General features: G+C 36.1%; 1 protein-coding gene across 1 annotated transcript in view; it reads left to right on the top strand.

Annotated features, from left to right (window-relative positions):
* Positions 1 to 24,206, top strand: part of P3H2 (prolyl 3-hydroxylase 2) — a 168,271-nt gene that overhangs the window by 118,125 nt on the left and 25,940 nt on the right. The window contains exons 2-8 of the mRNA XM_003824964.5: positions 11,691 to 11,843; positions 12,844 to 13,033; positions 18,080 to 18,211; positions 19,449 to 19,591; positions 20,237 to 20,326; positions 22,510 to 22,550; positions 23,961 to 24,055. Of these exons, the coding sequence (XP_003825012.2) occupies positions 11,691 to 11,843; positions 12,844 to 13,033; positions 18,080 to 18,211; positions 19,449 to 19,591; positions 20,237 to 20,326; positions 22,510 to 22,550; positions 23,961 to 24,055 (844 nt within the window). The remainder of the gene's footprint in view (positions 1 to 11,690; positions 11,844 to 12,843; positions 13,034 to 18,079; positions 18,212 to 19,448; positions 19,592 to 20,236; positions 20,327 to 22,509; positions 22,551 to 23,960; positions 24,056 to 24,206) is intronic.

The raw sequence follows: 24,206 nt of genomic DNA, 5'->3' as shown, positions 1-24,206 counted from the left end.
TCCAGTCTTACACTCGCCTCCCTGCCAATGAGGAAGTTCTCCCTGCCAATAAGTGAAATTTTACTTCACATATTTTAGTTTTTACTTTTCACAGCCCTTTTTGGAATAAGAGAGATATATTTTTATGACTACGTTCACAAACATGCACATATAGATAATACATAGATATATCTATCTGTTTCCCCTTTTCCAGGAATAAAAATCAAAACAACTCACCTTAGTATCAAAGATCCCCATAATCCAGTCCTGTTCCACCTTGCTTCCCATTACTCTGGAATCAAAACCTTCCACATGAGCCACGTTATCCAAAACACTATCTTATAAATAGATCTGAGACATTTCTGCTCTACCATTATCATGCTATTCTGCAGCTGGGACATCCACATGTTTTCTGTTCTTCAAGACCCTCAGTCCTACTTTCTCAGTGAGGCCTTTCCTGAACCTTCCAGGTTACTGTGATTTCACATTTCTCCTAATTTTTACAGCATTATATTGCCTGCCACCCACCCACTCTGCCCTAAAAGCTTGTAAATTCCCAGTTCTTGATATCAATAGTCTGTGTATGTCTTCTTGTCCTAACTGGGCTATATTTACTAAAAGATTAGGATCCTGTCACATTTATTTTGTATCCTCAGACACTTGTCATCTATCACAGTTCTATGACTGAAGTGACCAGCAAACCTGTTACATAAACAAGACATGCACAAACTCACCTCTACTTTGAAATAGTGGTGACTAAAATCCCAGGTGTCTATTTGTGAATGTTTGTTTTAATCGAAGAGGTAGCTTCTAATTATACTTCTGCTGCTAATATTCTAGGCAGGTTCTTTATCCACCTGTAAAATGAAACAGTGGGACTATATGATATAAATAGTCTATCCAGCCCTAGTCTTCTATAGACTTAATTGCAATTAGTATTTATAAGATCAATGCAAGTGCCACAAAAATAACAGAACTGATGCTACTCGATATGTTTAGTTAGTAAGTAGATCTCTCCCAAACTTTAGCTTTCTCTAGAATTTACATGGACTAGAACTTTCTTTCTAATATAGTCTCTTGGCTGAGGTACAAAGAAAATGTTTGAGTTTATATTTAACCTGGATATATGGTAGGGATATTTCATATACTGTACAGCCTGAAGGTTATTGCTGTGGCTGGATACTTATAAAAGTGCAGGTGTGATGCCAGAGGAATGTATGAAACATTGAAATGAAAGAACTCTATCATCAAAACCATCTCTTTAGTAAGAGCATGTGGCCTGTCAGGTTAGGAGTACCCATTAGTGAGCTTGATGGGTGACATACCTGCAGAGACCTTAGTCTCCTCTTAAAGATTCCTCCAGGAGGGGTCTTTGGAATAAAATTCCCCTTGGCTTGCAGCCACGATGCATTCCTTTGCATGAGCTGAAATGAGTGTTTGGAAATAATTTTTGAAGTAAATCTTCCCACTCCTATAAAAGCAAGAGTTTATATTTCACAGAAGAACGTGGCGTATTTATACCAAAAAGGTACAAGTGGAAAGGCTTTTGATTTACTTGTTTGCTTTTCTTGCATTGCTCACAGTAAAGCGATTTGAGTGGAATGTTAAGTTTGTTTCATAAACACAAAATGGAAGGGAGACCAAGCATGTTGGAAATTGTAATGACAGAATTTATTTGTACATTCACTAAACCCTAAAACCCTCCTCAAATAATCAAATTTGCGAAGCTATTTTCAGTGTTATCCTAGCATTGTTACAATTTAAAACAGGCCAGGGCCCAAATGATTACTGCTTCTCCCTGATCTATATGCCCCCATGCAGTCTACTCAGGAAACATGTGGACTTACAGGAGAAACACTAAATAAACCCATACTTTGATTCCCAGTTGCTTATGACAAGCATTTTATGTCTGAGGCTTTGTCATTTCACAAAACAATGTTGCAGACACAGCAACAAACTTTTGAAATTTTTTTTTCATATTCTCAAGATCAGAAAAATCATTCCCAGGCTTGCATTAAGCTATTTCACTGCTGATTTTCAAAAAGGTATCTTAGAAACAGAAATCCATAGTTAATTGCCATTTTGCTTTCATAATTGACAAATTCAAATGATTTGTGACATATGATTTGTGACAAATGATTTGTGACAAATTCAAATGATTGTAACATACAGTTTGAGGAAAAAATGTGATCTGGCTGCTAATGGTTGTAGAGACATAACTGTGGTAGTGAACAATTAGGAAGCTGGCTTTTAGCTGTAGTAAATTGATGGCCAGCTAAAACTTTTTTTTTTTTAATTGAGTCACTAGGGAAAGACAACATTTTTCCCCCTTTATTATAATGAAAACCAGGCAAAATATGAGTCAAGTGTTATCACAACAAAATTTGTTTTTGTATCCTAAAGTTCATTAAGGGGAACTCTGTCCCTGGACAAGTTTTGACTTGGTGCTATAAATTATTGTTCGTGGCCGGGCGCGGTGGCTCACACCTGTAATCCCAGCACTTTGGGAGGCCGAGGCGGGCGGATCACGAGGTCAGGAGATCGAGACCATCCTGGCTAACACGGTGAAACCCCGTCTCTACTAAAAATACAAAAAAATTAGCCGGGTGTGGTGGCGGGCACCTGTGGTCCCAGCTACTCGGGAGGCTGAGGCAGGAGAATGGCGGGAACCCGGGAGGCGGAGCTTGCAGGGAGCCGAGATCGCGCCGCTGCACTCCAGCCTGGGCGACAGAGCGAGACTCCGTCTCAAAATAAATAAATAAATTATCGTTTGTATCATAACGTACCCTTGTCAATAATTACCAGCCACTTTCTGCACTGGTCCTGAAGTAGAGGTAAGGGCTCATCTAGCTTTTTGAAGCTGTCCTCTTGGGCAGACAAACTCAATAAATGGCCATTTTTATTTCTCTTATTTTTATTACTAATATTATAAAATGCTTTGCCAACTATATAAAACATACAAACTATATGACAAATGCAATTTTTATTATTGGCAACCTCACAAGTTAGATTATGCTCACCAATACAGAGGTCATGTATAAGAGGAGTAGAGTTCTGTACTCACATAGAGAAACATTGGATTTCTATTTATTTATTTTTCAAAATCTGACATGAACTAGATTCTTGAGATGTTAAAGTAATGACTACTACCATAGTCATGGGATGCTGGCAAAACTAGGGTATGAAATTAATGACAACTACCTTCAGAATAAACTTTGAAAAGGATTAAAGCTGATTCCAAAAACAGTAGCACGAAACAAATGTCAGCAAGGTCTTGGCCCACACTGCTTTTCGGTAACCATTAGTCATCATCTGACACCTCAAGGGAGAGTGCTGGACAAACACTGCAGAGGTTAAGATCCCTGCCCAGTTATTCAGTCTTACCCTGTCCTAGCATTTAGAACCAAAAACAACAGTAACATACCAATAAACCATGCACACTAACTTCATTCGACCCGAGGCAGAGACGACTTGTCTACATTCCGTCACTAAGATAATGTGCTCTCCTTCTTACCCAGCAGCCATTCAAATTTTGGCTGTTCCCTTGGTAGGAAGTTAGACAATACACAGATGACTTGAGCGATTTTGTCTAATTCAAAGCACACACTTATTTCTGGCTAATACTTAGTTTTTTTTTTTTTTTTTAACATCAAGGGCATTTCATTTTTAATAGTCTCTAATCGGAAATAGTATGTTTAAAAGTTCTGTGTCTTCACTTTAATGTTTTCCTTACCCAGAAAGATGGTTTCTATTTAGATAAGAAATCTTCTAGAAAGCTGATGGAATCTGTTGTTTCACGGAGCTCCTAAGAGTATCCTCATTTGGCCATGGCTATTCACCATTAGTGTTTAACACTAAAATGTAAACATCAGACTAAAACTTCACTAGAGTGTTTAAAAAAGCAGGAGTCTATTAATCAGAATCAGGACCATAAGTAATTGAGGGAAAGAGCATAAGCAGTTTGGCAAAAGAAAGCACTTTAAGAAAGCATGTTCATTCTTCCTTTCCAACTTACTCCACAGAAGAAATATTACTCTTTAGAAACATCATTTCCATTTAATCCTTACCAAATTGCATTTTGAAAACGATAAATAGTTACTTATACCTATGACTGTATTTTAGAGTGACATTCCATAAATGCAAAGATAAGTTCATTTTCTACATTAGCATGGCCACCTAACTTGTGAATTAACATGTGTTCTTCAAAGCTAGAAATTTTAAAATGTTCTGCCTTGAGATGTAGAAAAGGAATATATTGTATAAAAATCTCCCTTACTATGGGAGTATATATTTTAAATAGGTTGTACCTTTTGTATGTCCCTGAGTTTCCTTGCTAAGGCAACTATTTGTATAGTTAGATTTTTGAAATGGAAACAAAAACACTCAAAGAAAAAAGTGAAATATGCCAGCTTTAGTTTGACACATTAGAAACCCAACATAATGCCGGGCACGGTGGCTCATGCCTGTAATCCCAGCACTTTGGTAGGCCAAGGTGGGCGGATCACGAGATCAGGAGTTCAAGACCGGCTTGGCCAACACGGTGAAACTCCATCTCTACTAAAAATACAAAAATTAGCCGGGTGTGTTGGCGCGTGCCTGTAATCCCAGCTACTTGGGAGGCTGAGGCAGGAGAATTGCTCGAACCCAGGAGGCAGAGATTGCAGTGAGCTGAGACCATGCCACTGCACTCCAGCCTGGCAACAGAGCGAGATTCCAACTCAAAAAAAAAAAAAAAAAAGAAAAGAAAAGAAAAAAGAGAGAAAGAAACCCAACATAATATAATATAGTTACTGTAAATGACAGTGAATGCAATTCTGAGCTTCCCAGTAGTCAAGGCAAAAGGTGCAACAGAATATATTAGGTAGTTCTCTATGGATGTAAAAATTAATTTTATAAATTTGTCAGGAGAAATAAACTGTTTTTTCTTATAACTGAATTGTGAAAATTTCAAATATGGATCTTTTTACAAGTTATATTAATGTATTAACATCATCAGTAACTGTGAAATAAAATGCAAAGTTATTTGCTATATGGCTATTATTTTACTCCAAAAATCTGACTCTGCTATATAGAAATGTTTAGGAATGTCCTAAAATAAGATTAAATTCTCATTCATAAGCCCATACTTTACATTTAAATACTGTAATTTACAGGATTTCGTTTAATTCAGTAGGTTGAACAAACTGCTTCCAAATTTTATTTCAAAATTTGATGTTTTGTAAATTTTAAGAATATTCTTTTAATATATTATTCATATTGTAAGAAATGTATTTATTTATTTGGTTCTATGAAGAAAAATTAACTCAAGTTGGCAAAAATTCGAGTAAATTTGGAGACTTTTCAGCAAGTAATGAAATGTCTACAAGTGTGCCTTGTGACGTGTATGTATATGAGTGTATACACACACACATCTTACAGGTTCATCAAAGGATGAATTTGGTTGTTTAGTGTGATATACATGCTGTAATTTGATGACTTCCTTTCTCTCTAGCTGTTGTGCTTATGCTGCTAGCTAGAGCTTAGAACTTGCGCTGTGGCTTAGAAACAGGATGTCTTCAGTGTCAGCTTACATGCTTGTCACTTGGGAGTTAAAAATCTCTAAAGTTACTATATTGTGAAATTTAAGTAAAAAAACGAAGGCAAAAACTATAGCACTTCATTAAAATGTAATGGATAAATTCCCAAAGTTAGGGTGACGAAAGTAGAAAAAGAATTCATTCATTTATTGAAAATGTTGATGTTTGAGAATAATGGAAATTACTTATTTTACGCTTGATGTTTTACTCTGTACAAAAAACCTTCAAAAGAGTAAAAAGTGCTGCCAAATATTCTATTTGAGAAGTACATAGTGGTATTTCCATGTTTTAATGTGCTTTAGAATTATTAGCCCCTTTTCTTTGTTGCACGTGCCTTACAAGTTGTTCTTAATTTCGTATTCAAAATATTTGAGCTACATATCCTAATTCAGAAAATAGGGAACTTACATATTTTCCACACAAAATCTTTGGAAATTTTAGAAGTGTTTCCTTTTGTGTTATGTGTTTGCCTTCTGAATTGAGAAACATTGTTATAGCAAGGATGGGCAAAATAGACGAAGAGAAAGGAATCGAGGCAGGAAATGGAAGGAAAGTAAAACAGGCAACTGACTTACGCTGTGCTGCATTATTTTGCAAAGTAAAAGCATCATCTCTGACTGATTACTGCAGTGCTCTTCTGCCCTCTAGGAAGATCTGTTTTCCACAAAGAAGTTTGAATTATCATTTTAAAATGTGTATCATATCTGATTATATCCCTCCTTAACATTCTTTACTGTTTCCTTGTGCACTTAGAATGACATTTAAACTCTACCATAGCCTATACAAATAATCCGTCCTTCTCTAACTTCTAAAATCTCCCTCCTTGATCTCTGCTCTGCTTTGAAAACACATCAAGCCTTTTTCCACTTCAGGCACCTTTCACTTGACTTTCTTTGGCCTGGAATGCCCTTCCTCTTGTTCGGTTCATGCCTGGCTTCTTGACTTTTAGGTCTCAGCTCAAAAATTACATTGAAGAGAAATCTTTGATGAATGAATCCAAAGGAGTTCTCCTTCCAGCCCAGTCCCAGTCAGTGCTCACAACTTTGTTCATTATTTCTTCATAGCACTTAATACAATCTGAAATTACTTTCCTTACTTATTTATTTACTTGGGATTTGTCCCCTTCTATGAGAATGTCAACATTTGTTATAGAAAGGAGGGCCTTTGTCTGTCTTGACCACGTAGGTATTCTCTTTAGTGTCTGATACAGAGTTGGTGCAAAATAAATATTTGCTGAATAAGTAAATGGGTGAACTAATGAACTGGGGCATGACTGGAGAATTGGACCTATGTGTGTGTTCTTGAATAGGCGGGTGGTAAGTTTTAAAACTTAGAGAAGTTCAGTTTCTCTGGAAAGAGTTGGTATAATGGCAGAGAAGAAGAAGTGATGCCAGGAAAAACAGAGCCAAATCCCAGAGTTCTTGAATGTCATGATGTGGAGTGTCTGAAATCTGTTTTCTAGTCAATGGATGACTACTGGAGATTTTTGAATAGTCAATGTGTGCTTTAGCAATCCCTCCTTTATTACTAGCTATGGAAAACTCTTTCTGTGTCAGAGGAACCTCATTCACTCCCAGGTTCAAGGACAGTGTAACTTCTGAACGTCAGCGGGCTGTTGATTTAGTCAATGTTCATTTCTTTTTCCATACAGTATGACTACCACGTAGTCATGCTTCTGGGCTGGCAAGAGAAAATGTTTGCCTTAGTTCTTCACAGCTTGAGAGGAAATGGCCCGAAGCTTCTTGAAGGCATTTTTACCAGTATTTCTGACATCTCAGTGGCCTCCCCTAAACGTCAATACCATCTTCATGTCAGATTATTCCCCTTTTCTCCATTGTTCTTTATTTCACAATTTATTTTTCTAATGCATAGAGTTACCCCCATATTAGACTTACTCGCTCCTGTGGTTTGTTTTAATTAGGTCTTAAAGGATGTCCAGTTTGGAGCCTTTAACTGTAGTGTGCTGTTGGTTTGTTTCATTGGAGGAGTGGGTAGGTCCTTCCTTAGCTGAAACCTAGTACTGACTATGCCTTGTAATAACCTCCATCCAATCATATGACATTATATGTAGCATGCACATGTTTATGTGGACTTTTCTTACCACTTTGGATGTGTGTATTTATACAATGGAAGACAGAGGTATCAAGCTTCCAGTTAAAACAGTGGTTTATTTTATAGACCCTGGCAGCAAATTCTAGTTTCCTAAACTGGTTCACAATAGTTTAAAAGCCAGGGCCAGTTCATGAAGTTTTATGGTTCAGCCTTTAGTCATGGAATCTTTTTTTATAGATTGTAGTATCTTCAATTCTGGACTATAAAGGAGGAAAGCACCAAATAAGCAAAACGTCAAATTTGAGAAAAGGACCCAGTTTGTTGACATTGACTGTTTTCAAGAGCTACGGAATCACATTCATTGTGATAACCACATTGGAAGCTCTCAGTATGAATGATGATTTCAGAGAAGTTTTTATTAAATGTACAAACTTTTAGTACCTTATAGGAGGGGTCCCCAACCCCTGGGCCATGGATAAGTACAGTCCTGTTAGGAACGGGGCTGCACAGCAGAAGGTGAACCTTACCACCTGAACTCTGTCTCCTGTCAGATCGGTGGAGGTCTTAGGTTCTCATAGGGGTGCCAACCCTCTGGTGAAGTGTGCAAGTGAGGGATCTAGGTTGTGTGCTCCTTATGAGAATCTTGCGTGATGATCTTAGGCGGAACACTTTAATTCTGAAACTATCCCTGCAACCCATCCATGAAAAAATTGTCTTGCATGAAACTGGACCCTGGTGCCAAAAAGATTGGGGACCGCTGCCTTATAATTCATGAAGCATATTCACATGTAATATACCTTTGAACTTATTACAAGTTACTTCTTACAAGTTTTTTTCTCTTTTCTAAGACATATCATAGATATACTCCGTATGTAAATAGGTAGAAAATAAAAACATTAATATACCATATGATCTATATCCACAGAAAGCTCTAATGGGAGAAGCAGATATACTGATGCATATATAAGGTACAGAATGGTAAGTACCAATAAAGGAACAGGTTGAGATTATATTGTGGTACCTAACTATGGCTACAGGAATGGGAAAGGGTCTCTTAGAGAAGGCAGGATTTAAGCTTGGCCTTATAGGACATGACATATTTCAGTAAGAAAAGACAGAGGGACAAAGATTCTCTAAGTCAGTGGAATATCCTGAGCCAAAGCATAAAGTAGGAAAATTAAGAACATAAATATTTATTTGTGTTCCATTAACTTTAACGTCTAGTGCTGTAGAATCAGAGTATGTCAGTACTAACCTGTTGTACTCATAGCTTGTAGATTGGCTATTGCCCAGAGAAAATTTTCACCAACCAGAAGCACCTACTCTATCCTCTTATATTATGTGTTCATGGGAGCTATAAACTCTACTCTTCGTTAATGGGAGCATATTCACATCCTTGAAACAGATCATTTATATATTGTATGCTATTATTTATCTTTTTCTAGTGCTCTAGTGACTGCTGAACACATTCATATGTATTTCACAGTTGAATCCTTCCAAAATCCTCCACAGTAAATGATGGTGTATAGTTCTTTTGAGCATTTTTTCTTTAGGGAAAATTAAAGCACCAATGTTTAAACAACTTTTTCCAGGTTCACTTGGCCAATAAATGCAAACCACACACAATTTTGAACCCATTCTTTATACCTATATAGTTATTACTATGTAGATGCATACAATTCATATTTATCTGTATTGATATGTAAGAGATTGAGACGATTAAAGTTGAGAAAGATGAAATCCAAAATTAGTGATTTTGACAGTCAAAATAATTCTGAGTGCACAGAATTGAGGACAAAGGTAAAAGTGGCAGGAAGAGCTCATTTCAGGCAAGATTTAATGGAAGGAAAGACAGTAGCTAAAAATGTGCAATTACATTTGAAAAGGGAAAGCTTTACTATTATGGGATGTTAGGTCTTAAAACAGGGCAGTTTATGTTTTTGTGTTAAGTGTTGATTATATTTCACAAGACTGCAGGGACTGAGCACTTGTGAGTCTACTACTTCTAGTTTTTAATAATTGAGTGGCAAAATGGTCAAAAGCAGATACAGTTGAATCTTACATGCCATTCTGTGATTTTATATTGTTCAGCAACAATTAGTTTTCATTTCTTCACACTAAAATGGATTGAGCATATTTTAGATTCCACCATGAAAACGATAACTAATGTGAATTTTTATTTTTCTGATGTGAGGTAAATGGATCTCTCTATTGAAATTCTCCATGACTAAAGCATATGTAAACATGTGAAGTGGGCGGATCACAAGGTCAGGAGATCGAGACCATCCTGGCCAACATGGTGAAACCCCATCTGTACTAAAAATACAAAACTTAGCTGGGCATGGTGGTGCGTGCCCATAGTCCCAGCTACTTCGGAGGCTGAGGCAGGAGAATCGCTTGAACCCTGGAGGCAGAGATTGCAGTGAGCCAAGATCGCGCCATTGCACTCCAGCCTGGCAACAGAGCGAGACTCTGTCTCAAAAATAATTTTTAAAAATGTGTTAAAATGCGTAAATTAATTCCATTTTTAAAAAATATATCATTGCTTGTTACATGGAGATCATTGTATTAAGTGGTTTAGGAGACAGTTGGCAGTGTCTGTGTAGTGGTGGTTCAAAATTCTTTCTTATTAATGAGAATCAAAGTTGTAAGTTTGGAATCAAATATCTCAAAGCTGTGTGGTAAAGCATTTTATGTGCTGTTCTTAGCATCTTTATGCTTTGGAATAATTTATCCTTTTAATTTTTTTAAAAGTTTTGTCTTATTTTTAATTGACACATAATAAGTATACATAATTACGGGTACAGTGTGATGTTTCCATATGTGTATTCATTGTATGATGATTAAATCAGGGTAATCAGCAAATCTGTTGCCTAAAACACTTATCATTTATGTTGGTGACATCATTAAAAATGCTTTCTTCTAGCTATTCTGAAATATACAATGCATAATTGTTAACTATTGTTATCCTACTGTGCAATAGAACACCAGAAATTATTCTTCTTCTTTAACTGTAACTTTGTACTCTTTGACCAACCTCTTCCTGTCTCTCCCTTTCCTACATTTCCCAGCCTCTGGCAATCACCGTTCCACTCTAATTCTATGAGATCAACTGTTTCAAATTCCATATAAGAATGAGATCATGTGGTATTTGTCCTTCTGTGTCTGGCTTATTTCACTTAACATAATATCCTCCAGATTCATCCATGTTGTTGCAAATGATGGGATTTCATTATTTTTTATGGCTGCATAATATTTCATTGTGTATATGTACCACATTTTCTTTATCCATTCATCTGCTGATGGGCACTTAGGTTGATTTCATGTCCTGGCTATTGTGAATAGTGCTACAATAAACATGGGAGTACAGATATAGCTTCAACATACTGACTTCATTTCCTTTGGATATATACCCAGCAGTGAGATTGCTGGATCTTATGGTAGTTCTACTTTTAATTTTTTAAGGAAACTCCATACTGTTTTCCATAATGGTCTTGCTAATTTATATTCCTACCAACAGTGTATAAGGGTGCCCTTTTCTCTACTTCCTTGTCAACACTTGTTATCTTTTATCTTTTTGTTAATAACCATTCTAACTGGAATGAAGTTGTATTTCATTGTGATTTTGACTTGCATTTCCCTGGTGATTAGTGATGTGGAGCATTTTTTCACACACCTGTTGGCCAATTGTATATCTTCTTTTGAGAAATGTGATTTCAGATCTTTTGCCCATTTTTTAATCTTTCTTTTCTTGTTATAGAGTTTTTTGAGCTTTTTATATATCTTATAGGTCCTAGATATTAACCCCTTTTGGATATGGATATATAGTTTACAAGTATTTTCTTGCATTCTGTAGGTTGTATCTTCACCTGTTGATTGCTTTCTTTGCTTTGCAGAAGTTTTTTACTTTGTTATAATCCCATTTATTTTGTTTTTATTGCCTGTCTGATAAAACAAAAAACAAAAAAACCCAAGGCTCCTAGTTTCATTCTTAAACTGTGAGATTTTGGATTGATCTTTGTATTTCTCTGAGTGTGATTTGGAAATATTTGCCTTCATTCGGTCATTTTTTTTTCTCTTTAGCTTAACCAGCTCGAAAAAGCAGTGGAAGCAGCTCACACATTTTTCGTGGCTAACCCTGAGCACATGGAAATGCAGCAGAACATTGAGAATTACAGGGCGACAGCTGGTGTTGAAGCATTGCAATTGGTAGACAGAGAAGCCAAGCCACACATGGTAAGCTCTGTGGACCCCTGCCCTCACCACAGGGAGCTAAGTGCTCCTAAGTTTCATCTGAGTCAAAGCAAATTTCTATGAATGAATATCTCATAAAATTTATTCTCAAATTTTAGTAACATTTTTGGACTTTCAGAATTCTCAGAATATAATGATCAGGTCTGAAAAAATTGAGATTTTAAAAAAATTTTAATTAAAATTTTAAAAGTTGAAATAAAAAAACTAAAAAATTAAAAATTTTTAAATTAAGAGAAAATAAAAATTAACTTAGAAAATCGGTATAATGTGATAAAAACTAGAACATCATATAATTCTCTATAATCCTCTCTGAACCTTTCCAATACTCTTATTTTATACCTAGGAGGTGAGGCCAGTGTAAATTGTTCAGGATTATACTGTGATTTTCCAGCTCCCAGTCCAGTGGTTTGCCCATTGTACCTGTATGTTTCAAACTGGGGTTTTAAAAAGTGATGTAATTCTTTATATAGACTAAACATTACTTGAAATCACATGTTGAAAGCCTTTTTTTTTTTAATTTTTGACATCACCATTCTCAACATGTAGCCTCCGAAATTATCACAGAAAAGGATAAGGAAAGATTTTAGAACATATTTTTTTTTAAAAAAAAAAAACACAGGCAGGGCCTAAAAGTGGATGTCACTTCCACCCACATCTGTTGTCCTGCACTTGTTACATGGCCCTACCTATAGGCAAATGATTTCAAAAACACAGTCTTGCATGTGCTAAGGAAAAAAACGACATTGACTGATCACATAGCAATCTATTTGCTCAGTAAGACCCCTCTCACTTACAAGCATTTGAAGCCAGGAATGTTGTTCTTTATCTCCCAGTGCAACCCTTCTGTATCCCTCTGCAGCAGAAGCATCCAGTACGCCATCTACCTAGATGATCCTCAGTCAACAAAAACCCCTCTTTGAAAATAAGGGTTTTTTTGTTTGTTTGTTTGTTTGTTTGTTTTTTCTTGTCTGTTTCATTACAGGAGAGTTACAATGCAGGAGTTAAACATTATGAGGCTGATGACTTTGAGATGGCTATCAGGCACTTCGAACAAGCCCTAAGAGAATATTTCATTGAAGATATAGAATGCCGGACCCTATGTGAGGGGCCTCAGAGATTTGAAGAATATGAGTATTTAGGGTATAAGGCTGGTCTGTATGAAGCTATTGCAGGTAAAAGCTTATTTTTTCATTTTATTTGTTTCTTGATTATAAAAATACTACTTGCAATTTGTAAAAAACTATTCCAGCAAAATAGAAGAATATACTGTAAAAATAAAAGACTCTCATGTGTCTATCCCAGCCTATCTCCTGTAGAGAAATGTATGTAGTTAAAATTTTGGTGACTGTCTTCCCAAACTTTTTCAGGTCCTTATGTAAATATTTATGTATTTATTTATAGTTATTATTTCATTTTTTATAAAATAGGACAATACTATATATATTGTTTTTCAACTTTTGTTGTTTTATTTTATGCTTAACAATATATTGTGGACTTCTCATGTAAGTACGTAGAGCCATTTTATTGTATTTAATGGTTGGGTAATGCTCTGTTATATAAACGCATCATAATTTAATTGACTAGTCCTTTAGTGATGAGTGTTTAAGAGGCTGAAATTTTTCATTATTATAAACAATGTAGTAGTGAACACTTTTGTGTAGTCTTCAACTACTTAAAATGTTTTATTATTTAATAAGAATTTAATATATTACAAAGCAGCATTTAAAATAGTAGGTAATGCACATTATAGAATAATTTGGGAGATTGGCTAGTTAACCACTTATGAGGGGAAAGTGGGTTCTCTGCTGTATGCCTTACACAAAAATAAATTTTATTTGTAATAACAATATAAGTGTAAAATATAAAACTGTTAGAACAAAATGAGGGAAAATATTTGTATAATATTAGGAGAAGAAAAGCTCTTTTTTTTTTTTTTTTTTTGAGACAGAGTTTCGCTCTTGTTGCCCAGGCTGGAGTGCAATGGCATGATCTTGGCTCACTGCAACCTCTGCCTCCCGGATTCAAGCAATTCTTCTTTCTCAGCCTCCCGAGTAGCTGGGATTACAGGCATGCACCACCAGACCCAACTAATTTTGTATTTTTCGTGGAGACGGGGTTTCTCCATGTTGGCCAGGCTGGTCTCAAACTCCTGACCTCAGGTAATCCGCCCACCTCGGCTTCCCAAAGTGCTGGGATTACAGGCGTGAGCCAGCACGCCCAGCAGAAAAGCTCTTCTAAGCATGACAAAAGGCAAGAAAAATAAAGAACAAGTTAAACTTTACCTAAGATTTATAAGTACAGATTTATACGATAAACCGAGCTGATCTACAAACACAAATAGAAAGTATTGCAAAATATTTTATAGGCAAAGTGTTAATATATTTCATATTCAAAGAGAGCCTGTAAATTATTATTGTTCATAGTAATTTACTTCTTAATTATCAGTAGTAATAATAACCAACACATATGTAGCAATTGTAACGTACAGAGCACTTCACATATTTTTATCTATTTAATGCTTTAAGCAACTCTTATAGATACTACTGTTACTTACTCTCCTCTCCCTTTTGTAAATGAGGAATTTATCTGAAAAAGATTAAGTGATGTGATTAGAGTGAAACTGGAACTCATATTTGGACTTTTCTGAATCTAGAATCTATACTTTTAAGGTCTACATAATTGAAAAGTAGGCAAAGGATAATTTATTAATAAAATTTTCACAAATATTTTGAGCACACATTTTTTTCCGAGTTACCCATATATGAAAAGCAACGTTCAACTTCATTTACTTACTGAAATGCCAGTGAATAAAATCAGTTTGCTCTCCCCAACTTCCAGTGCTTTCAGTCTTCCTAAAAAGCACTACTCATCCGGGCGCGGTGGCTCATGCCTGTAATCCTAGCACTTTGGGATTCTGAGACAGGTGGATCACATGAGCTCAGGAGTTTGAGACTAGCCTGGCCAACATGGTGAAACCCCATCTCTACTAAAAATATAAAAAATTAGCCAGGTGTGGTGGCGGGCGCCTGTAATCCCAGCTACTTAGGAGGCTGAGGCAAGAGAATCACTTGAACCTTGGAGGCCGAGGTTGCAGTGAGCCGAGATGGTGCCATTGCACTCCAGCCTAGGCAATAAGAGCGAAACTCCATCTCAAAGGAAAAACAAACAAACAAACAAAAAGCGCTACTCACCTAATAACTCAAACCAAGTTACCTTTCAATCCAACATCTTCCTTAATTCCTATTCCCATATGATTTGTTACCAAACTTGGATAGAGGTTATCTCCTAATAGCACTGAACACTTCCTGACTCCCTCCACCCCTTTTGCTACCACCCTGGCTCAAAGCAACAGTGATTGCCTCCTTGTTGCTCTTCATGTCCTGTTCTGGTTTTGCTCCAAATGCCCACAGAGCAGTCTCTAAAAAAACAAAATTCTGCTCACAGATCTGGTTTAAACACCCCAAATGGTTTACGTTCCACTTGGAATAAAATCCAATTCTTTAATAAGAACTTTCATAATTGGGCACTTGGGTATGTTTTCATTCATTCTCTCTCTCCCTCTCACTCTCTCTCCTGCTTTTTGATTCCTTAAATATGCCATGCTTATTTCCACTTACAGATCTTCAAAGTGTTGTTTTCTTCTATCTCTCAGCTAAAGCCTTGTCCTGTTTAGTGCTCAATCTTCAGTGCCTAAGAAGAGTGAGTGGCAAATAGTAGATACTTCGTAAATACTGGTTAAATGAATGGGTTGATTAATGAATGAATGAAGGAAGGACATGATATATCCATCAATCTCATAGCAGGGATTAAAATGGTTAAATACTCCATGTTTATGAGAATGTAGGTTTAGAATTATTGTTAAGAATTATTGTTAAGGTTTCTTATAGAGACAATTAGGGTATAGCTATCAAAAATTAGACTAGGAAGTAGACTGAAAATTAATATGACACAATTTGTGACACACCCAGTTACCCAAAATCAACTCAGTTCACCTAAATTCAATACAGCAATCTCAATTATTGAGGATATTTTCCTGAAAGTTTTATTTTTTTGGATCTCTGCCAGATCCAGTTGCCTAAATTTTTGGAATGTCAGTTTTATGTGTGGTTCACATTTTAATTGCTATTTCTCTACACTTGATCTTGTATTTGGGAATGGCAGATTCTTCCTTTATTATAGTTAACTGTGTTGTGGTTGTGGGGAGATATGCATCCTGCTTTCACGCCCACATTCGCCTCTACACCTGCTTCCACCAATGGCCACTGAACAGTTTTGGCCAATGTCCTAGATCTGGTTTAGGAAAATGGACCGACGATTTCCCACAGATTAGTATTTAGTGATTTGCTCAAGGTCGCCACAGCATGTCGGTAGCTGGAAAAGAATAGAGATCTCATAACTCAGGTTCTTTAATTTTTAAGACTCAAACTTATTAAAAACATATTAATTGCACAATGTCATTTAAGATAGAAAGGAGGCAAGGGATATACCTAATAAAAGTAATATGACAGCTCTCACTATGTAAATTCTTGTCTGCTTCAAAATTGTCCTAAATTAGGAATAAAACTGGCTTTTTAAATAGCAAATGTATTAGAAAATCAGAATATTTGAATTTTAGAGTTAGACATTAACAGTTGGGGAAAAATACAAATGGCTGCTGAATGCAGCTATTTATTACTAGCCCTGCTATGAAACCCTAAAGGATACCTTTCTGTCACTCCTATTTTGCTGCTATTTATATCCGCTTTGAAAAAATATTTCCATTCAGATTTTGAGTTCTCGGTAGGTATCTTTGGCCTTTACCTTTTGCTTGTCACTTGGAATTAAAAGGAATGTGTATTAGAAAGTAAATAGAAATGCAAATGGTAAGTTGAGTAGGAGAAAACAGTTGAAGGTTGTTTGTTTTTGTTTTCTTAAGAAATGAAACAGCTGGTTATTTATTTCTAACATGCTAATCAAATAAATAGAACTCATTCTTCCTTCACATCCCCTGACTGGGGTTAATAACCAATGGGCTTTAGGGATTCTATTAGCTGTGCTATAAATGATTCAGTTAGCCAAGTTATACAAAACTGGCACATTCCCCCACACCAGAAAATGCACGTTTCCTTCCTGTTGTGTTTTGGGGTCCCTCTGCAAAATCACCAAGATCCAAGCCAAACTCAGACTAAACAGAGAACCTTTTGAAAAAAAGGCAGTTGTGGTAAATTAAATTGCACAGCTATGAGATCAAATGATTTTATCATCATTCTCAAAAGAACCCACTCAGCGCAGGCATGAATGAACCTTTCTTTCTGGAAAATACATCCATCTTCATTGTAAAAATCAGTCAAGGTGAAACGTAGGAGGCATTTTCTTCTCTAGGACATTCACCACTTGTGTTTCCTCATCTCAGGCTTTGATAAAATAGAGTCCAGAGCTAAAGGCGGCATGAAGACCCTAACACTTCAGGACTCTCAAGCAAGAAGAATGGGAGCAATAGAAAGGGCAGTGAAGAGAAATAGGAAATAAGATGCTCATTCCTTTAGTTTACATCCTTCTGCCTGTTTTACCAGTCTCTGGTAAAGAATATACAATGTACTTAGTATCAGAATATACTATGTCTAGGCGATAGACTAATTTATAACTGGGTAGAATAGGTTTCTGACCAATAGGTGTAAAAAAAAAAAGAGTTTTTATTTCTCTTTTCGGACAATTTGGCTTGAAAATGTTAAGAAAGAAAAAGAGCACTTTTGCTTCACTTCTCAGCCTGAATTTTCCATGCCCGTGGTGGTTTCTTTTTCCAAACTGTTCCTTAACATTTACTAGCATCTGAACTTCCATTCCCGATTCCAGGGCACTTCGAGCCATCCAAGATATCCAAAGAGAGACCCCAAAGTTGTTAAATATGAAAACTGACATTCAGCTTGGTGTAGGTGGGGTAAAGTGGACTGTGGGGTATAAAAAGTGTATATGGGAAGGGAAAAGTGAGGTGTAGAGAACAGACTGTGAGCTGGAGGATTCGGAATCTACTGTCGTTCTAGTGATCGCTGACCAGGAGACCTTGGCCAAGTCACCTACTTTCTTTGTAAAAAGGTTTTGCAGTCCGGAAGTGAGGATTATAGTAATTTGGTCTTCCAGTGTGGTGAGGTGAGGAATGCCCTGTGTAACTGTGGCTGTGACGTTGACGTTTGGGCACTCAGCAACCTGGAGGAACACACGTATTGGCTCTTGTCTTCCAGATCACTACATGCAGGTGCTTGTTTGTCAGCATGAATGTGTGAGGGAACTTGCCACCCGCCCTGGCCGCCTCTCTCCCATCGAGAATTTTCTTCCTCTGCACTATGATTACCTACAGTTTGCCTACTATCGAGGTAAAGCGTGGATCATCCATGAAGACTTCTTGGGGGGTTGTGGTTCATCATTACAGACATCACATTTTTGTAATTGAGTGTTCTGACTTCTTCAGTTTATTATGAAAGCAATAGGAATTTATGCATTTCTTCTCTCCTGAGCTGCAGGACAAGAAGAGCAGAAGGGAATATCACCAATGGGCAAAGTACAAAATTTAATGCTGTGATAATTTACTGAAAATTATACTAGATTGACATTTTGCATGATTTTTTAGACTTAATTTTTTTAGAACTGAATTTAAAAGGAACTTTGCAAAATCCTCTTCCTTTCCAAAAACAAAACATTATTTATTATCCTGGCGTTGATGGCACACAGTGAATCACGTGCTCAAGTCATAAACAGTGAATCAAAGATGAGAGAGTTGCTTAATTTTTATCATTCTTTTTAAAAATCAGAGTCATCTCAGAGTATATATATATAGATATGTGTGTGTATATGTATTTATTATACACACATACATGCACACACACATATATATATACACACATACATATATTGTAAATTTCCATTAGAAGAAATACAATGTTGTGACCTATTTGAAAACAAGGCATACAGACATTTAAAATTTCCCTTGTAATAGCTAAATATTTCTATAATGAAAAGTTTATATTGGAAACATCCTTGTTAGTTCCTTTTAGTAGTTTGCTGCTGTTGGATGTGCTATAATTGTATAGTGAAGGATTTAAGGGGCTTCCTCCAGAACATCTGGGACTCTATGAAGGACTTTGCATTGAAGTACCAGTTTACCACAAACTGCAGCAATGAAAAATAACATTTTAAAAGCACTTATGTTACTCATACATTATATATAAAATGGTACATTACTGTTGCAAAGATCACCTTCAGGATGTTTACTTAACCCAAACTCGGTACAAAAATCAGAATTAACTCATAGAATTCTGCTGTTTATATGTGTTAAATAATAAAAGTTGTCAACAAACATCTTCAGATAGAAACTTGACGATTTGCACAAAACAACTAGCACCAAAGCAGACCAAAGGTAATAACTTTTGAATACTTGAAATCATGTCTTTCCTTGTATCTGTGACTGTTTCTGCTTTCTCTGCTGAGCCTCAATTTATCTTCCCTCTTATTCATGTTTAATGCTGACTTCTGTGGACATGTTGATGGCCTCCCTTTAAAATCCTTTGGACAGACCTAGGCTGACTCTAATGCTGCAACTCCTTTGTCTTTCAGTTGGTGAGTATGTGAAAGCCCTGGAGTGTGCCAAAGCCTATCTTCTGTGCCATCCAGATGATGAGGATGTCCTAGACAATGTGGATTACTATGAGAGTCTGCTGGATGATAGCACTGACCCGGCATCCATTGAGGCCAGAGAGGTGAGACCAATGTTTTGAAAAGAAATTCTTTTTTTTTTTTTTTTAAGACAGAGTTTCGCTCTTGTTGCCCAGGCTGGAGTGCAATGGCGCAATCTTGGCTCACCGCAACCTCCGCCTCCCGGGTTCAAGCGATTCTCCTGCCTCAGCCTCCCTAGTAGCTGGGATTACAGGCATGTGCCACCACACCCGGCTAATTTTGTATTTTTTTTTAGTAGAGACGGGGTTTCTCCATGTTGGTCAGGCTGGTCTCGAACTCCCGACCTCAGGTGATCTGCCCGCCTCGGCCTCCCAAAGTGCTGGGATTACAGGCGTGAGCCACTGTGCCTGGCCTGAAAAGAAATTCTTGATTCTGCATGTGTTCGGGGGAGAGTCGATAAAAATATGACACTGGTCTTAAAGATGTCTAACAATTTAGCAAAGGTTGTTGAACTCGGTTCTTTCAAACTTTATTTATGCCTGAAGCACATTTTTATTCATACATGCTAGCGTGTGAAAGTATGTTGAGATGGGGCCAAGTCTTGCAGTTCTGAATATTTGTTAGCTCATTTGTGACTATCTAATGAAAATATTGCCACCTGAACATTTATCATATCTCTTACCTGCTATTTAAATAAAAAATGTCTTTCTTTACTTCTTTTTCTCTAGGATTTAACAATGTTTGTGAAACGTCATAAGCTGGAGTCTGAGCTGATAAAATCAGCTGCAGAAGGTCTGGGGTTTTCATACACTGAACCGGTAAGAGGAAAGAGGAAATGTTTATTAAAATAATGATTCAGTGGAATCCTTTTCATGTTTTTATTACCTGCCTCCATTTTTGCCATTTACCTCAAAAAGCTAAGATTTCGATGCCCTCCTTGAGGTAGAAATTGGGGGTGGGAGATATTTACTCAATATATCTGATGAACTTTATCTATTTATTTATTTATTTATTTTGAGATGGAGTCTCGCTTTTGTCGCCCAGGCTGGAGTGCAGTGGCGTGATCTCGGCTCACTGCAACCTCCGCCTCCTGGATTCAAGCAATTCTCCTGCCTCAGCCTCCCGAGTAGCTGGGATTACAGGCACACGCCACAATGCCCAGCTAATTTTTTTTTGTATTTTTAGTAGAGATGGGGTTTCACCATGTTGGTCAGGCTGGTCTCGAACTCCTGACCTCAGGTGATCCGCCCGCCTCGGCCTCCCAAAGTGCTGGGATTACAGGCTTGAGACACTGCACCCGGCCATCTGATGAACTTTAAAAGACTAATGGATTTCCACATCAGTCATTCCATATTAACAAGGTCCAAAGTCAAAAGCAAATCTATTGGGTAAAAGTATTTTGTGTATGACTCATTTGCCCTGGGAGTGTTTTATTTTCCTAAATTCTGGATGTGGTGTTTTAAATTTTTCTATTAATGCTTTTATATTACCTAAACATTAAAGAGAATTCAAAATATCATCAGTCACAATGCTATCACACCCATCATGCTGACTTCACTCCGCTTTTCCATGTTGTCTTCTAATCATTCTTTATATGAAGACATAGCTTTTGCAGAAACATATACTATGGTATAAAGAGATTTGTATTCTTTTAAGAAGATACCATAAGAAATTTCTACATTTGTATAGCTTTAAAAGGTCTTTTTAGCTACATTTTAGTCTCTAAAAAGTTGGTAGAATTTAGAATTTTAGATAGGTAGAATTGACATACAATAAATAAATGAACTCTTCTGCTGAACATTTGAATTATTTCTGATTTTTGAATTATACATAATGTATTAAGCATTTTTTCTCTATTGAACTATGTCCTGAAAATAAATTCTTAAGAGTGGAATTATTCTGTCATCAAAGGATATAAGGTTTTAAACTTCTTGAAACTAAATTGCTTTTCTAAGAGAATTCTCTTAGAAATTATTTATTATTAATTTATTTATAATTATATATAATTATATATGATTACTAAGAGAATAATTCTCTTGGAATTATTTATTTGCACACTATTTTAATACTAACACTATCTCATGTGGGAAGATTTAGTGACTACTCTAAAGTCTCATAGCTCACAATAGATTGAACAGGCATTTGAATCCTAGTAATGCATAAACGTACCATTTTACCACAAATTTATCAGCGATAAGAAATAACATTTGAAAATCACTTTTATCATTTATATGTTATGTATGAAATAATACATCATTTTAACTTGTAATTTTTTTGATGACCAGCAGGAATAAACCTTTTCACATATTAACTATTTTTCCTCTTCTTTTAATTGCTTGGGCATGGGTTTTATTCATTTATCCATTGGTTACTATGTAAGTTCTTCAAATGATATACAAGTTAATACATTTATAAAATTATTTATAATATATCCATTTACAACCTTTTTTCATCTTTTATAGGCACACTTTTTAAAATGGGTTAATTTTAATGTACTATTTCTAATATAACACCTTCTAATATATTAATATTTATATCGGGTCTTACTTATTATTCTTTTAAAATTATGTTATCCAAGAGACCTTAAAATATGTTATTTACTAATTTCATGATCTATACAGATGATTACTCAAGCTCAATTTTGTTTGCTTGTTTTATTCAGAAAACATAAAGAAGTTGAACTGAATGATCTTTCAGATGTTTTTCTGCCACCAAATTCCAAGTCACTTTCTTGGACAAAAGGATGGATATCTAGGCTAATTCCATAGTATTTGAAAAATCGACTTGTATTTCATTTTGTCCTTGCCAAATCTCCACTAACTTTAGCCTTCCTTTTCATTAATCTATAAAATATAAATATATTGTATCTTTACACAATATGCAAAATTCCTAAATTATAGATCTTTTGAATGTTTTGTGCATATTTTATTTTATCTTAATTCTGTAAGTGATGTTTTAGTGACAAAATTACTGCATTTTTTTTTTACTCGATTCAAAACAGAATTATTGGATCAGATATGGAGGACGACAGGATGAGAATCGGTAAGTCCATTCAGAATGCAAACTGGTTTTTTATGAGGAGAAATACTTAGTGTCATAACCTATCATAGAGAAATGTAGCTCTATGAAATAGGCAAGGAGATATAATAAAATAATTCTAAGCTCTGAATTAGGAGCTCTGCATCCAGGTCCCAGCTCTTCCTGCCACGTTTTTGTAACCTTAGGTAATGTATCTTCTGCTTTCTGGCTCTCATGTTTTTTTCCAGAAAAAAAGGGTTAAATCAGGTGCTCTCTATCTGCTAACATTCCATGATTCCGAATCTGAGAAGGTTGGATACTGGTTTTGATTTATTAACAGAAAAACTATGAAATGAGTTTTTTGATGGTGAATTCCCTTATTGTATTTACCTAAAATAATGAAGTTCAGAAAGTTATACTAAAATAGCTAAAATATTAGGTGTCACTAACTGAATCAGAAATCAAGAAAGCTCATTATTATTTTTTTAATTTTATTATTATTATACTTTAAGTTTTAGGGTACATGTGCACAATGTGCAAGTTTGTTACATATGTATACATGTGCCATGTTGGTGTGCTGCACCCATTAACTTGTCATTTAGCATTAGGTATATCTCCTAATGCTATCCCTCCCCCCTCCTCCCAAGAAAGCTCATTATTTAAAATGACAAAAGTCAATTTACATCTTTTAAAAGGACTGAAACGCAGAAGGTTAGAAACACCTGCTTGAGATCACATGGTCCAGCTTATTCATTTTCAAATTGGGAACCTGAGGCCCTGACAAGGCAAGCAACTTGCTTAGAGTCTCATCACAAAGGAAGGACAGATCCAGATCTTCTTATTTAGAATCTTGAAGTCTTTCACTAGGCTTCAAAAACTCAACCCTTGGGTGGCATGAAATTATTTCAAGAGATCCAAGAATGTATATACACATTTGGATTTGTTTGATTTTTACGTATATAAAGAACAGCCTGCTATCATTTGTGTGTTTGCAAATGACAAACCTGTGTCTTCTTTTCACAATAGTCAAGAACTACTACATTATGACATAATTTATTTCAATTCAACAGTTGTTCAATGATGCAGTCCATGTTCCAGGCCCCACTGGACACTCTGAGCATTATAAAGATGCTCATGATAATTTTTTTCCTACTTGAGATTAGAGTCTAATCTGAAGAGAGTTATGTTATGCATACAATTAATTGTAATAAAGGTTGCTAAGAAGATTTAGATGAGTGAAATAAGGCAAACTCACCGAGGAAATAGAGAACTTACTAGAGGCAGTGACATTTAATTTGACTTTAAAAGACAGGTGAACTTGTTTACAACAAAATACACAATATAGAGTCACAGACTACCTTGGTAAAGTATTCTTTGCCTTTGAACATCGTTATTCAATGACAAATTGCCATTTTAAATTTTTTGAATGGGCAGGGTCCCTTCAGGAGTGAACGTAGAGGGAGCAGAAGTTCATGGATTCTCAATGGGAAAAAAGCTATCACCCAAGATAGATCGAGACCTAAGAGAAGGTAAGTAGCTGTGCACTTTTACTCTATAAAGGAGGGGAAGGGGAAGATGGGCCTTGACCAGTTCTTTTCCAGATCAAGGAAGAACCCACTTTCTCTAGAAAATAAAGAATAAGACTAAGCTACTACACTCCCTAATAGTCTGAAAGCAAGA

Source organism: Pan paniscus, chromosome 2 (assembly GCF_029289425.2).
Source record: "Pan paniscus chromosome 2, NHGRI_mPanPan1-v2.0_pri, whole genome shotgun sequence".
In the NCBI taxonomy this organism is placed as follows: domain Eukaryota; kingdom Metazoa; phylum Chordata; class Mammalia; order Primates; family Hominidae; genus Pan; species Pan paniscus.
The sequence above is the reverse complement of the archived record's forward strand: the minus strand, read 5'-3'. Positions and strand labels throughout refer to the sequence as shown.